This window comes from Falco rusticolus, chromosome 5 (assembly GCF_015220075.1).
Source record: "Falco rusticolus isolate bFalRus1 chromosome 5, bFalRus1.pri, whole genome shotgun sequence".
Taxonomy (NCBI): Eukaryota; Metazoa; Chordata; class Aves; order Falconiformes; family Falconidae; genus Falco; species Falco rusticolus.
Genome location: NC_051191.1, coordinates 35,082,951 through 35,098,490, shown reverse-complemented (window position 1 = coordinate 35,098,490; position 15,540 = coordinate 35,082,951). Strand labels below are relative to the sequence as shown.

The 15,540-nt window shown below is 37.4% G+C and overlaps 1 protein-coding gene across 1 annotated transcript in view; it reads left to right on the top strand.

Annotated features, from left to right (window-relative positions):
• MYRFL (myelin regulatory factor like) overlaps positions 1–14,573 on the top strand; it is a 41,598-nt gene extending 27,025 nt beyond the window's left edge. Inside the window, exons 15-25 of the mRNA XM_037388320.1 lie at positions 228–291; positions 1,428–1,513; positions 2,280–2,351; positions 2,471–2,517; positions 2,635–2,799; positions 7,347–7,421; positions 9,666–9,753; positions 9,976–10,050; positions 12,100–12,208; positions 14,210–14,284; positions 14,378–14,573. Of these exons, the coding sequence (XP_037244217.1) occupies positions 228–291; positions 1,428–1,513; positions 2,280–2,351; positions 2,471–2,517; positions 2,635–2,799; positions 7,347–7,421; positions 9,666–9,753; positions 9,976–10,050; positions 12,100–12,208; positions 14,210–14,284; positions 14,378–14,464 (943 nt within the window). The 3' untranslated portion in view covers positions 14,465–14,573. The remainder of the gene's footprint in view (positions 1–227; positions 292–1,427; positions 1,514–2,279; positions 2,352–2,470; positions 2,518–2,634; positions 2,800–7,346; positions 7,422–9,665; positions 9,754–9,975; positions 10,051–12,099; positions 12,209–14,209; positions 14,285–14,377) is intronic.
• Positions 14,574–15,540: the final 967 nt, after the last annotated feature.

Genomic DNA, 15,540 nt, shown 5'->3' with positions numbered 1-15,540 from the left:
TCACCAAGTTTTCTTTGAAATCAAATGCAGTGTTTAATAGCATTCACCTGAATGAGTTAACTGGAGGTCTTTGTTCTTGAAAATGAATCTGATGACACTTCTACCTTTCTCTTTTTAAATGTTAAGACTGCAAAAGCAAGTGACATTAACACCCTATCGAAAATGTCTCTTTTTCATTTATTAGTTGCTGAAGCATTTGAATGTTAAAGAGATCTTGTTTCTTACAGCAGGTATAGTCGAGCTACTAGTCTTTTGCCATCAAAAAAATCAGTCCCACTAAAATCCAGCAAGGTGAGTGAAATTAATTTATGTGAAATATGCCTGTGAGAGTTTTTCTAAGTGCTGAAATATTGGTGAAAGCTTTTATGTTAAATATCAAATTCTTTAGCCAGAATTATTTAATGTCATGCTAGAAGCTTAAAAACTAATTATACCAAGATGGAAAATATGTATGATACACTTCTACTTCTTGCCTATACATTATGTGAGTGAGAGTAAATACATACTGTGTAATGGTGTGAAGGAGGACAGAATTGTTGAGCCTGTAAGTCTGCTCACATGGTGCAGTGCAGCCTTACACAAAAATGCTTGGTTTGGCTTTTTTTTTGGCTTTGTTTTGGTAAGTCTGCCCAGTGATAATTCTTCCTCAACTTTCTTCCTCGGATGAGTCTGCAACTGTGATTGCAGTTAGCATCTCCTGTCTTGTACTGGATAATGCTCTTTCAGGTGGTTAAGACCTGGCTAGGTTGTCGTTGCTATTGGTGAATGACTTCTGCTTGCCCATATCCTGGTATAGAAAGAGGAAACCCCTTTTCACAGGGATGGAATGAGCTGGGGAATATATGTTGACCTTTTTTAAGACAATCTTCCTAGACTGCGGAGTCCTGTTCTGTAAGATGAACCAACACTCGTTTGCCTACTGTGCTTTTGTCCAGTGCCCAAAGAGCAAGAGAAAATAATAGTTCAAATGTTCTTTATTCCACAATGATAATCAAATGCTCCATCATCTAAGATCATCCTACTTGTTTGGAAAGTGCCTTTCTTCTGTATTTACACCAGCCGTGGTTTAACATGGTCTGAGCATATCCTGAAAGCTGCTCATCTTCTAGTTCTGGCCACTGCTTACTGAGTTCTTAATTTGATTTTGAAATACTTCAACAGTATGAAAAGTGGCAGGAAAAAAAAGAAGTAGCTTTTATTTTCACCCGTACTTTCTTCCTGTGTAATGTTTGTGTTCCTAGATTATCAACAGCGCACTCAGTTTTAGGGAGCCTTTCATTACCTAAATTTTTCTCTGTATATGTTGATTATATAAAGATGACTTGTATGGTTGCTCTGAAAGAAACAAGGCTAACTTAAAGTCAGACTAGTGTAGTATTTCTTACGTTACTTTACTTACATTAACCAAACTTCTCTATTTTTCCTAGGTTTGTTTGTCCAAGATGAAAGAGTCTTGCTCCATGAAGATTTTCCGGGTGACTATAATAGCTTTGATTGCTATTATGGCACTATGGTAACAATTAATTATCAAGAAGTTAACTTGTTTCTCCCTTCCCCTTTTCACTCAAATAACACAATATATTAAAATTAACAGCAAATATGCCTGGCAATATTGTAAAGTTGAAATTTTTTCAGAAAAGTGAGATATTCATGTGGTGTACCCACAACTAATCTCTGTCCATGTCACTACGTATGGTGCACCTTGAATGTATCTTGGCTTGTGCTACAGATGCTAAGCTGGACTTGCGAGCCTCTACATGTTTTATGCAATCATTCTGTGCTGAAGCACAGTTTCTGAGGTACAGAGTGATTCTGTTGTATGACATAAAACTGGACTTGTTCCAATGTGATAGGCAATCCTATGACTCTGAAAGTTTAACTTGTGACATTGGACTTGTGGAAAGGAAAATATGCTCTGCACTTCTGAGACTGCCATTTTCTGATACCAGTCAAAAAACCTGTGTCTTACAATCTCTCTGTGAACTGAGTGCTTTGAACTGGTTTAGTGATGCTATTTACAATGGAAAACTGACCACAAATTGTGTTGAATATGAGCATATGTATATATACATATATGCAAGTATATGCATGCAGTACTGTATAAAAGTATCTGATCTAAACCCCGTTAAATTAAGTTGAAAATTTTCCCACCAATGGGGAAGTGGTTAGATAGTTAGTCTTACATTATTACATTTGGACAAGGCACCTGTCAGGGTATTATTCTTATTATGTTACATAAGAGATGGATGTAAATCTACAGAATAATTCTCTTTCTACAGTGCTTTGACAATATCGACCCTATATTTACTTAGCATTCATGACAGACGTTTTGAAAAACATCCGATGTACAGGCAAGTAGTTAAAATAGTGTTAGTGAATTAGAATTAGTAATAGATAGTGGACCAGTCTGTTTTGGTCCACAACTGTGATGTGCATTTCTTAATTAATTGTTTTTCTTTTTCTTCACCAGCAGTACCTCAAGTTCTGTTCTACACTCTCCCTCTACCACTACAGCAGGTACTGTGTCTCTGCTCATCTGCATACAAATAACAGGCTTTCAATTTCTGTGCTATTATAAAATGCAAGTAGACACACAACACTAGTGAGAATTGTGTCTTTTTTTTTTTCCTTTAGCATTGCAGGAGGAAAGTACAATTTCTCAGAGCACACAACCCATCAGCAGGATCCCTGAAGTGAATTTCTGTGACATTCTGCCTTGTGACAAGGTCTATTGTTGTCCAATTCATCAACCAAAAGTCAAATCTCTAAGTTATATGAAAACCAATGCAAAGGAGAAACGTAAGTTGAAGCATTAATTTATCTTATTTACCATTTAAAGACTATATGAAGAGTGTGGGGGAAATGGCAAGAATCTTTTAAAGGTAGGTAGCTTCCTACAAAAGAACCTAGTCCAGAGGATTTAAAAAAATCCTGGTATAACTAATCATTACTGCAGTCAATATGTTTTTGACAAATCTGGCCTGGTTATATTTAAGAATTTTGGGTCCTAAGATATTTTGTCAGGTGTCACTGTTCTTCCTAGCCATTCACGGTAAATGGTTTCATGTGAACCAGAAGGTCACTAATCCCTTTAATTAACCTTTTGCTACAGTTGGACAGGAGTTGACTGGGGGTAGTGGAAGGTGAATTAACATGTAAAAAATCCAAAAACACTTAATGGTGTGGTATCACAGTGTGGTGACATTGCATCTTTTCTGTGGGCAGAGACAGAAATTCAACTGCCAGAAAACATAAAACTTAAAATTAAATCTCTGCTCATTCGGGGAGGGTTTCTGAGTAGAGAAATGTTATTTGAAGGCAGAACTCTATGAAATAAATTGCTTCTACTGGACTGAATTATTTTTCAGATATTGTCTGCCAGATGTTGTGTGTGTAATATATGAGCAGGTGTATTATTTACAACTTTCATAATATTTATAAGAAAGAGTTTCTACGTAAAGGTATGCACACGTCGTTGGAATCTGTATCCCTCTTGCTCAGACCTTAACATTGTCAATGTCTGGAAGCAAGCATTAATGTTACTAAACCCAGCATTCGCACTCTTCCTTTCTTGGCCTTGGGAACAATTCTTGCACCAACCACAGTTGACAAGTTGAGGCAAAACTGGGGACGGATGCAGTTGAGCCTCTGAAGTACAAATGTCTGCCAGGGCAGGGATTGCCAATTGCTGTGACACTCTTACACATAAACTGTTTCAGTGGGATTCACCCACTGGCCTTTCTTTATACTGCAAAGTGCTGTTGTCTGCAGACAAACTGCATGTAAGTGGTGCTTGTGGTTCTTGTGATTAGTGCTGCAGTAAGCCCTGTGGCAGATACAGCTCAATACAGTGCTTTCAAGAGGTCATACCTAAGTGAATTGTATTGCTCTGAAGCCTGAAAGAGTGTTGATTAATTAAAAAGACAATCTCATTTACAAATGAGGGAACCGTAGATGGATGAAAATGAAACATGAAAAGCTTCTATTCCCAGCTGGCTGCTTTTGGTATTAGGTGGAAAGGGAAGATAAGAATAAACACAAAGCATTACCTTCTCAAGGTCTTATGCTCCAAATAGCATTAAGTGTGGATCCAAGAGTGAAAAATCAGCACAGTACACAAGCTACTGAAAGATTTCAGATCTGCACAAGTTTAATGAAGCTGAATTTATCCCCAGATGGAAGGTAACAATGTCAATATGAAATCCAAACAGAAGGAAAACCAACAAGCTGCTTGATCTAGCTGTAGCCAAGATAAATGAAAAGGAAAATGTTATCAGAACGAAAAGATAAAAGTTAAATGTGGGGAATAATCAAGATAAACAGTGGATATTTTAGAATCAGCCGATTAGTCTGATCCATGGAAAGATAAATCTATTTGAAATTACAGTTGAATTAAATGCTAATTTAGGATATTTAATAGATCTTTTACTGTTCCACCATGCGATACCTGAATTCTGCGAGTGCAGGCTACTACTGAATGCATCTGTTGTAGCTCCTAATCCCTTACAGTTTGGATTTGTTGGGGACACTGTTAAGAGTGTTCAAGTAGAAACAAAAGCATTCATAAGCAAGACAAAACTTATTAAACAAAATTTCAGCACATCTTTATATAGTCTAGCTTAAGGTGGCCTTTTTTCCTCATACTTTATTTGTCTTAAGATCTGGTTTCCCTGAGGGATTTAGACTTTTGAACTTCTATTGATTTCAGTGGAGCTGAGGAGAATGAATACCCTTCAGCATCTGGACCTTTTCAGCTCTGTGCTTCCATGCCATTAGTGCTCATTGCTCACCCCTTCATATAGTGTCGCTGATAACCAGGGGCTGTTCTTATTTTCTCTTAGAGTGTTGTTTCTCCCTGGTGTCTCTCCCCTCACAATATAAACTTGGTGAGGGCTTCTGCTGGATTTTGGTCAACTTCATGCATTTGCGTTTTTTGTCTTCAGATGGTAGTTAACGGATTCATAGCAAGGTACCACCACCACAAGAAATCTTCAGCAGGTTTTTTCCATGCTACTTATAGAATATTACAACTTGTGAATTACAACCCAGAAAGTGCTTGAGGGAAGCAAAAAGGATACTGCATTTATTGAATAAGTTTATCTGAAGCTTATCTGCAGATAGTGGTTGTCCCCATTACATTCTGGTAAAATGCTCATACTTTTATGTTTGTTACTGAATTGGATCTTCACACCCCACATGGGCCTTTGAGAAAGCCCTCAGTTACTGTATGTGACAGAGTGGAAGTTTATCATAATTTGTTGAAGACTGCTATGGTGTTTTTTGGTGTTTCCTGGTGTTCTTAACTGGCAACTTGAGCTCCAAATAAAAATAACATCAGGGTCCAGTTTTCTACATATCATTTGGATTACATCAGCTTAAAGGACAATGAAATGGTAATTTTATGATGAGTAAAAAAACAAGTAAAAGTACATTTCTAGACTGGATACTGACTCAGTTTAAATAGTTGAAATCTTAGTGAAGTAAATCTGTCTCTATCCTATTTTTTATGCAAAATTCTGATATTCACTTAATGCTTTCTTCCATCGTTACGAATAAATCACAGTATTAAATGTTTTGTAATTCAAAATATTTAATAAATATTCCTGCCAACACTTGCATGGGTGAAGTGTTTTATCTACAGGGAGAACATCCTTCTTTCAGTGAGCAATCTTTTACCTGTAACAGGCAATACAAGTTTTCCTACAGAATAGTTCTCTTTTAATGAAAATGTGAAATGGCAGGGAACATTTAATGCATTGCTAACATACCTAGACTATTCAGAGAAAACAGAACAAAGTGAAAGGAAGATGCGACAACTACTTTGTAAATTAAAAGGGAGAATGAGAGAATGAATAGGCTATTTTTAGATCTGCCTCAAGACCTACTGTACATGTATAACTGATGACATGTGTTCAGCAGCCATTTTTCTAGGTGTGTGGAACAGTGTAAAGAAATTGGACAGCAGATGACTACTAAATGCAACGGTTACCACTTCAGTTGACAGAACTGGTACATCTGTAAGATGAACAAATAAATAGAAAATGGATTCAAGGAGTAACTGGCAGCAGTATTACAAATTCATAACAAAACACAAAAATGATGGAAATCCCAAAGATGATTTTGTATTACATTGCTTCTGGGCCCTTGAATTTCAGTTGTTAATGTTGTGCCGTGCTCCTAGTCTACTAGCATGAGAAAAGTCTGGATTTTCTTATTTTCCGATATTACAATGAAAACCAAAATCAGGAATGAATAAGAGAACAGTAAGGTCAATCCAGCCATCTTGTTTCAATCTCAATGAAATAATGCTTTTTGATCCTTCCTTTAGTAAATATTTTTTTATAAAATGAAATGGTGACTTCTATTCTGAACAGTCATTTTGACATCAGAATGTTTCCTTTGGAAAACATGGGAATGGAACAATTTGGTATTCTAGAAATACATGATTCCATTTTTTCACAGATGAAACGGTATTTGATGAAGCATGTTAGTTTAGGCAAGATCGACATTTCTCAGTGCCAGTTTATTGGTAACATGTCTCTGGACAGATTATTGGCTGACAATTAGTGTAAAAGCACAGGAATATCTTTAAACAGTTTTCCATGGGCTTGAAGGGCCATTTGCCTTCCCCAGGTTGTAATATATGATGATTATTCAAAAGATCTTTTCTAGAAGAGTGCTGAGAAGATTAGTAGAATAATAATAAAAAAATAATCACCTTATATTTCCCAATCTAGTTCTTTGTTTGAAATTACAGAGGTGACATCAGTGAACATAGTGATTGTGTTGTTAGAGCTGTGTATTAATATCTTTAATTTGGTTACTTGTCCTTCTCTCTCTGAAGTACTGTGTCTCATGTGGGTCAGTCCTTAGTGTCTCACATCTCATGTTCAAAAAGCTAAGTTATTCCCCTGGCCTATGTTTGCATGGCAGATGTCTATTCTTACTAATGCCATTTTCTCACTAGTAAGAAAGATGTGGCTTTATGATCTGATTTGTGCTGAAGAGCCTGACTGGATGTTGATTTTCACTTTGGCCCTCTATTATAACAATTGGTGATATTCTGTGTGTGGGATGAAATTCTTTGTATGAGGCTATTTTTTTAAATGTTTTAGAAATCCTGTAGAATTTCAAAAACTTGTTTCTTGTTATCTACAAACTTCTTTTGACTGTATATATCTTCTTCTGAATAGACGTGATTTGTATTTTAAAGGTTTCCTTTTTGGATATGCATGCCTTTATCCAAGAGATAATTAACAAAAGATCTTCTGGTGTTGTATTCATATTTTGCTGTTACAACTATGCAAGCCTAACTTGGGGACATTTGTACTTGCATCCTTTCATAGGAAACAAAAGTGACATGTTACCTGAACGAGAGCCAGTCAAAAAATCTAATGGAAGACCTGATCTTGGAAATGACTGTAAGTCCCATATTTTTTTATAAAGCTCTTGAAATTTTACTTGTATAACTTTGAAGAGCTACATTTAGGTTTGGAATTCTGCTGCTGGAATTTAGACAAGTTTCATTTATAACTGATCATTATAGAGAATTAGCACTCAGGAATCTGTTAAATACCTGTGATTCACTATAATTTTCTTGTCATTCCAATTTATTCTTACATCTTCATTAATTTTTATTTTTTTTTATAGACGTTCTGGCTGCCCTCTTTAGAGGGTTCTTAAACTTGGTTTCAGATGCAATAAAATGACAAGTGACACTTTCCTTGACAGGGGCTAAAATCTTGTAGGGTGCTCAACACTGCTAACAATACAGCAAAATGCTTAAGGATATGAGTGTAGTATTTGTGTGCAGGAAATGCATGATACAGTGTAAAGGAAGTGTTTGGGTTTTGGTTCAGTTGGCCTAATGCATTAAAACGTCAGCTGCTGAAAGGGGGCATCTCTGCCTTGGGATGCTGACACTGCCTGCATCAGTGGAAATGAAATCAAGTTCTTCGACACAAGACTTTTGGCTTGATTTCAGGGCCCCCCTTTTAGTGACTGCACACTGCTGTCAGAGCCAGTCTGGGCTGAAAATACTGATTCTTCTTCATAAAGATGAGTATCTGCTGATTACGTATGTGGTGATGGCATGCTCTGGCATTCGTTCAGTATGAGCAGGATTATGCCTTGTCTTTTCTGTTTATGTGGATGCTCTGGTTTAAGGTTTGGGTTTTTTTATAAATATTTCATTAAACATTAGGCAATATTTGGATGATAAAACATCTATACACTGGCATACACTTAAAGCATGTTGCTACCTGAGGCCATGTGAGGAATAGAACACAGGTTCTGCTTGGGTATGCCCCAGGGATGATCGGAGAAAAATCATTCCACTTCTGATTTTTTTTTTTCTTTTTTTTTTTTTTTTTTTACATGGCTACACACCTCAGGAAAGGTCCTCTGTGGCATTACTATGATACATGTTGTAATGAGATGTTGTGTAATAGGGAAATGTTCTTCTGTACTAGTTCTTTGAGATGAACATGCTCAATTTCCCTCTGTGCCTTAAGCATACCTGTGGATGTTTGCATGCTGACAGTTAAGTATATATACCACACAGATGTTTTACAATCACAGCACAGGTCAGCCTATAATCATCTGTTGCTGTAGAACAGAGGAACAGAAACACAAAACCCGTGTCCTCCATGCAATGTGAAGAGCAGGCTTGGGCCTGTTGAACCAGGTCCTCCATGGGCTTTCTGCACCACACTGCAAGACTCAAAATTTGTCAGCAGCTTGATGCTGTAGGCAACAGCTGGAGTCTGGCTATCTGCTGATGGCTTACACACTCCCTCCACACCTTGGCCTTCCCCAGACCATTGGCAGGGTGTGCCTAGGTCCACTCAAGGGGATTAAACCTGTTCAGCCCCTGTTTGAGGGCCCGCCACAGTTCAGACTGGAGTGGACTGGTTTAGGGATCTGAGATGCTGCAGGTCCTAATGATGGACCTGCACTGACTAGGTGCTGTAGGTGCATCCAGAAGAAATACGCTCTTCAGGATGCAGCTCAGTGCAGTGATTCCTAGGCCAGCTGTGAAAGCAGAAGCTGTGCTGCTGTGTTAGCACACTGGTTCTTGCTGCCTAACTCCCCACAGGACTAATCTGCCTTGGGGAAGAGCCACGCCATCGTGGCTATACTCTTCATCATGTATGTAGAATATTACAAAACTTAAATTTTTCAAGTTCGAGACAACATTTTTTGAAGACATTATAACATTCATTAGAGTTCGGTAGTTTTCCTGCACATAGGATTAGCAACAAGTTTTGTTGCATTCAAAATTATTTCTCTCAGCAAAGATAATGTTTTTCAGATTAATGGTTACTTGCATGAGCATGGCTTCTAGTACAGCAAGATAAACAATTCGTATTCTACTTGGACTGCCATCAAAATAGCCTTCAGCATCTGCCCCAAAGAAAATATCACAGTATTAGGTGGCTAGGATATTTGTCCCTGTGAATCAAACAAGAATCTTATCTCCCCTGTAATGGCAGAGTGAAAGTAATCATCCAGAGGCTTTTTACTGAGTGCTAATCTAGACCTGCAGCAACTCCTGTACTGGAAGCAAGGGAGTGGATGCAGCTCTATTAACTGCAATTTTATTATGCTCCTATCTAAGATTTCTGAAATAATCAAGAATAAAACATTATTCTTAATATTTTTAGGGATTGATACAACAATCAGTTCCATACAGATTTTGGAAACTCAGCAAAGCATTGACAGTCGTTATTGTGGTAAAAATCTACAGTGCAGGTAGGTAAATTGTTTTATTATGCTTTATTGTGGTGGAATAAAATACCATTAACATGTCATAGCTACCTGGCTGGCTCCTTCTCAACGTAGTTTCCTCTAGCACGCAGGAGTTTTTTCTAGCTTTTATTATTTTTTCTTTATAAATTTAAATGCAATTTCCATGTTTTTGCAAAGATAGTGTCCATCTCAAAATCCTATGTGTATTAATGCCATGTTTTTCAGGTCTGGAAATTACAGCTATGTTATTCCTGTTAACAAATACACACCCATGGATGTAGAAATCTCACTGGAAATAAAGTAAGTACAACTAATGGTAATACATACATAAGAAGACAGTGGGTCATTTTTTGGATAATAGTTCTTGCCTGATTTCTATTGTGACATGAATTTGTCCCTATTCAGAGGAGCAGGACAAATCTATGCACAACAGTTCTTGATGTAGACTTCTGAGTGGATCCTTTCCTGTAGCATAGACCCACTACCACTTTCAGCCCAATGACAATTTCACCCATTGATGCAGATATTAAAATCCAGTAACCTTAAGGTTCAGTTTAATAATCATTTCAGTAGACATGTGCTCATATATTAGCAGGATTGTGGCCTTTGGCCTAGAGATTTGATTTTTTTTTTTTTTTTGATATAGGGAAATGTTATTAAGGAACATACATAACTAACGCCAGAGAACACCTTTTTTGGCCAGTTGTGCCAAACCCTGTGAAAGGGAATACTTGTGCAGGAACCTCTGGTAATGCATAAAATTGTGACTTACAGCAGGAATAAGCAGCAGACTTACTCCTCTCAGCAGATGTTTTCTCCTCAAGTAAAAGCCTAGCTCCATTGTGTTCTCCCAGAAGTAACAAGCCCTTTCTTTTAGGGCTCTTCTCTGAGAAGGCCAGTGATACCCAGAACAGCTGCCAAACACTGCCTGGTGACACTTAATGACTCCAGTCTCTCCAAGAAAGGGCTCTGTGAAGTTATGGGTAGTCTTTAGGTCCAGTCTTTTGATCTTGAATGTTATCCTTGTAAACATCTGTCTTTTTCAGATAAAAGGAGGTGTAACAGTACTCCTGAAGCCTGCTCATTTTCTACAGCCACTAAAAATTTGTTTTTTAGTGTATACCATTATAATCTAATATGACAGCCCTCCCATGTAGGGATTAAACATGACACTCAGTTTCACTGAAGCAGTTTTGGATATTGGTTTGTGTTTTGCGGGGAGGGGGATTTTCACTATGTACCTTTTCTATATACTTTCACTAAACAAAGACACAAAATTAAAAAAACCTCAAAACACTTCGGAAGTCCAAACATACCTGGGTTACTGGTGTGTCCAAATACTGTAAGATACTGTGAATACTTCAAAAATTTGGAAAACCTGTATGCCTGCTGAATAAAATCAAGTTAAACCAACACACACTACTTACAGCACGTCTAGGACAGAGAACGTGCCATTTATGAATTACATGTTTAAAATTGATGTTTCTTATAATACCTTGTTGGTGGGGGGTGCTTCATTGTTCCCCACAGCATAAACTGTAAATATTCACGTCACCTTTTCTCCACCTTCTGCTTTCATTTTTTCTGCTAGCCATTGCATTGCCATATGTGACTTACTTTGGATCTCCAAGCCATTTTTGTTTGTTTATACTCTTCTCAGAAAAGCCATCTGGTAAGCTAGGAAGTGCTGGAAACTCTCTCTAGGGATAATTTGGAGAAGGTATGACCACAAGGTCCTTGCTGTTGAAGAATTCTGAATGAAATTCTGTTTTTACCATTGCTTTCCCAGACAAAGTCTAGGATATTTTTACTTCTTTTTAATGATCTATTTGCATGTGTACAGCAGCAAACGGGAGTTACTTAGATAGGTCCCAGTTTTAAGGCTTGTTATGAGTTTGTCTTCCATAAAATTGATAAATGTCTTTAGATGCCCAGGTGCCCTCTGGCATAGGTATATTATGCCTATGCATGGTGGAAGCCATGCAACTCAAGAATGTCATGACCATTAATTTTTATAAAAAGTTGTATATAGCTTCTGGTATGAATGTGCTTAAGGCTTGAGGAAGTTTAGTGTACATTTCTACATTTATCTTAACAACTGTAAAGATGATGCAGATTTCCAAATGTAAAACATCCTTCATTCGTGGAAGGAAATGGGACCAGGTTAGAGGTTGGTGACTTAGGTTTCTCTCCATATCAGCCAGTGAAGTGAGCTCCTCTGCTTTATTTCCCTGCAATTCAATTCTTCGGATTTCCCTCCCTATATATATATATATATAGTATTCATGTATATTGTTCTTCTATTTAAGAGGAATGGGATAGATCCTTGTTTTTCTCTGTTTCTTGAAGCACCACAGAACCATTAATTATATTTCTCTGCAAAGTCACATTTGGAAATTATTGCTCCCATTTTTCTTCAATCCAAAACAGTAGGAAGGATTTCCTAGACACCACACAGGTAAGATTTTTGCAGCATTACTTTGGCTTGTTGGCATAATTTTTATAAAATTAATGGCTACAAAATTCTGATTTTGATTAAGATAGTAGAAATCTAAATGGTACTTTGAGTCTGCCAGTCATAGCTGGCTTTGGCATGACCATAATGAAGTGCAGTGTTTTTGTGGGGGTCAGTTTTCTGCTGAGTGTTATAAAGATCTATCTAGTGACTCTCCGCAAGGACAGTTTTGAATCTGCTTCAGCCTAACTCAGCACTATAACTCATCATATCTCCAGAGATACTTGAGAAATGGAAGTACTTATCACCCAGGGCCTTAGGAGACAGAGTCCTTCAAACTTTTACTTACTCTATGCTTCCATTATTGTCTTATGGGTAATGAATTTCACTTTTTAAGTCTTGAATTCACTGGAAACAATGGTCATATTCCCCTTTATTCCTGTGTAAACAGGAGTTTACCAATAAATGGATTTCCTTAATGGGAAAAAAAGCTGTAAAAACATGTAAGCTTTTTCCAGTAAAAAAATATTAAGAGACTGGATCTTGCAAACTTTTGATCATCTCCAGTAAATTGATGAAGGCCTTAAACTCCCTTCACATTCTCTGGAAATATAAGACTCTTTCAAGGCCTCGATTTGTCTGTATTGCTTGGAAATGTTTATTCTGGCTAAAATGGTAGGAAAGGTAGAAGCAAGAATAGTAGCATTTCTGAACACATTGCAGGAAAGACCCTCCAGAAGTTGGAAGTAATTTCAGATTCTTCTTTAGATTTCTGATCTATGGTGCTATACATTGTATGTTCTTAATTGATTTTAAGTGACTTTTTTTGGTGCTTTGTCAGTTAGAGCAGTTGGGATACCCCTGCCTTTAAGCTGACTTTCTGATCAACTTTTCAAATGTCTTTGCAAAAAGTTGCAGGCTTCTCTGCAACTGCTGCAAAGCCATCAAAAAGCCAGAACTGTCCGAGTTTTGACCTGTCTGCCATAATTCCAACAGAACTAAAATTAAGTCAGACCCAGAGAGTTTTGCGATGCAGAAATGTCCCTTGACTGCTAAAACTGGTCAAAGAGATTTCCTGGGTCAACCTGAAAGACATGAAAAAACTAAAGGTAACTAGCCTCCAGCAGCAGTGAGCATTCAGGTTTGATGTGACTCAGAATAGAAATGCTGCTGAGTTTAAGGGTTTTTTTTCAAGAGGATTTTGCTAGGCACTGGAAGACTTATTCCCTTCCAAAGAGCAGGACAACAATCATTTGGACTCAGCAGTCTCACATAAGTTGTATCACATGAACATATCATCTCCAACAGAGAGAATGTGTCAGAAAGTGAAGGGAGGAGGGAAAGATGAAGGAGCTGAGACACTAGAAACTGATGAAATAAGAGTTACCATGGATCATTAGATTAAAAAGAGGTGAGGACTGGATTTTATTTTATTCAATGAAGCATAAACTTTTCAGATAAAAAATATATTATTTCATTTGTACATGGCAGGTCACTGCAATCAAAAATAGCATTAAGTCTTGTCTGCATCTAATTTTGAAATACTGAGTGAAGACATTACCCATATCTTTAGAGTATGCAGAGGAACTTTCAGTGCCTTCTGAGGACTACTAAAGCTGCTGTTTCAAAATCAGCAAAATTGCCATTTGCTACTATTCCACCTTAAACCTCTCGGGCCACCTGGCACATCAGGAACAACCCCTGTTTATTGCGGGATTTGCTTGGAAAAACTGGAGAGGGAGTTCAGTTATTCAGAGCCCAGCTGAGTGTCATGGGAGCCAGATGTCTGTCAGTTCCTGTGCAGGGCTGATCAGAGCAAACCCACATTTGCAGGGTTTAAAGTCAGCACTTTTGTCTTTAAGTACTCTGACTATAGCGATCAAGTCTTGTTACCATAATTAATTTGCACTGCATTTGTCAATGAAATGTTCCCAGAGCCTAACCTTCTTTCCGATTTAATGTGAAATGAGGTTATCTAATCTCTCTCTCTCATTTATCATCTAGGGACGTCAGCATATTTGGAGTCTCCCTGTAGCTAAATTGTATGACAGTGCGTACTACTTCCGTGTAGCTGCACCGGTAAGCCTTTTCAAATGGCAACACAGCAAAAGACAAATAGCATTTGAACTGAGAGAAGATCCTATATGAATCTCCTTTATTTTTCTTCTGCAGGGTTTTGCAGGCTGCTCGACAGATCCTTATTTTGCTGGAATGTTTTTTACTGATTACTACTTCTATTTTTATCGGCAGTGTAACTGAAATGTTGCTGATCATTCTGTTCTTTGGGGAGAAGACAAGGAAGCTCTTGATATGAAAGAGACTTGTGAATGGCCCTGGATATTTTTTTTAAACCTCTTGCTGAGTTGTATGGCGATTTCTTGTTTGTTTCACTTTTAAATTAAAAAAAAAGGGACAAATAAAGTGTTTGACAACAACTCTAGCCCTTCATTTCCAGGAACTGTTTCTAAAAGGACATGAGACAATGGAGTATATGGTGTGTAAATAAAATAATCCCATTGATCATAGTGAAGTTATATGATATTGTACATATAGCAGACAAGAACAAAAGGGCAGGAGCTCTGCTGAGCTGGGATACGTTCCAGTCCTCAGAAGATGGTAAGATAATACAATGTTATTTGCAGTCGGGAGACCTGCTTCTGTCCTACAGGCATATACCTTCTTCTAGTATCTGCTGCCCTTTATTTAGATATAAATCTATTTTTTTTTCACTAACAAAACCAAAACCAAACACAACTTTGAGAAACTTAGCACTGTGTATATGCCCTCTAAGTGCTCTAAGTTGGGGAACAACAGGTCAGTTTAGGGGTCTGTGTAAGTATTTCCATTTCAGAAAGCAGTATCATCATTACCATTCCAATTATGTGATCTAACGATGCTGCTGCTGTTTGAATGAGAAATGTTTCAGCTAGCTTTTTTTTTTTTTTTTAAACTGTACAGCAAGAGTGAACTGTTTACTTCTAAATTCAGGTTATTTTTTTCTTGGTGGTTGTGATTTGTGCTAGTGCGGTGGAAGAATGGAAATATTTGAGAATAATGTCTTGCTGGCATGGCTTTCTAAGATGCATATGGATACACACTTGCCTGGGACAAATCTTTTTGTTTATATTTAGGAAATAAATTTTTAGTTAAAGCTATTTGAATGAAATTTCACATTGGTTGCTCAGACAGAAGGAAAACAGATGTAGCAACCAAGTACAGTATAAACAATGTTGTGGGGTGTGGTTAGAAAAATCATTTATTTTGTGTAGACAAGAGAAAGGAAATATAATGGAGAGACTGCAGGCTTTTAAAGATTTATAATATAAAAGTTACAT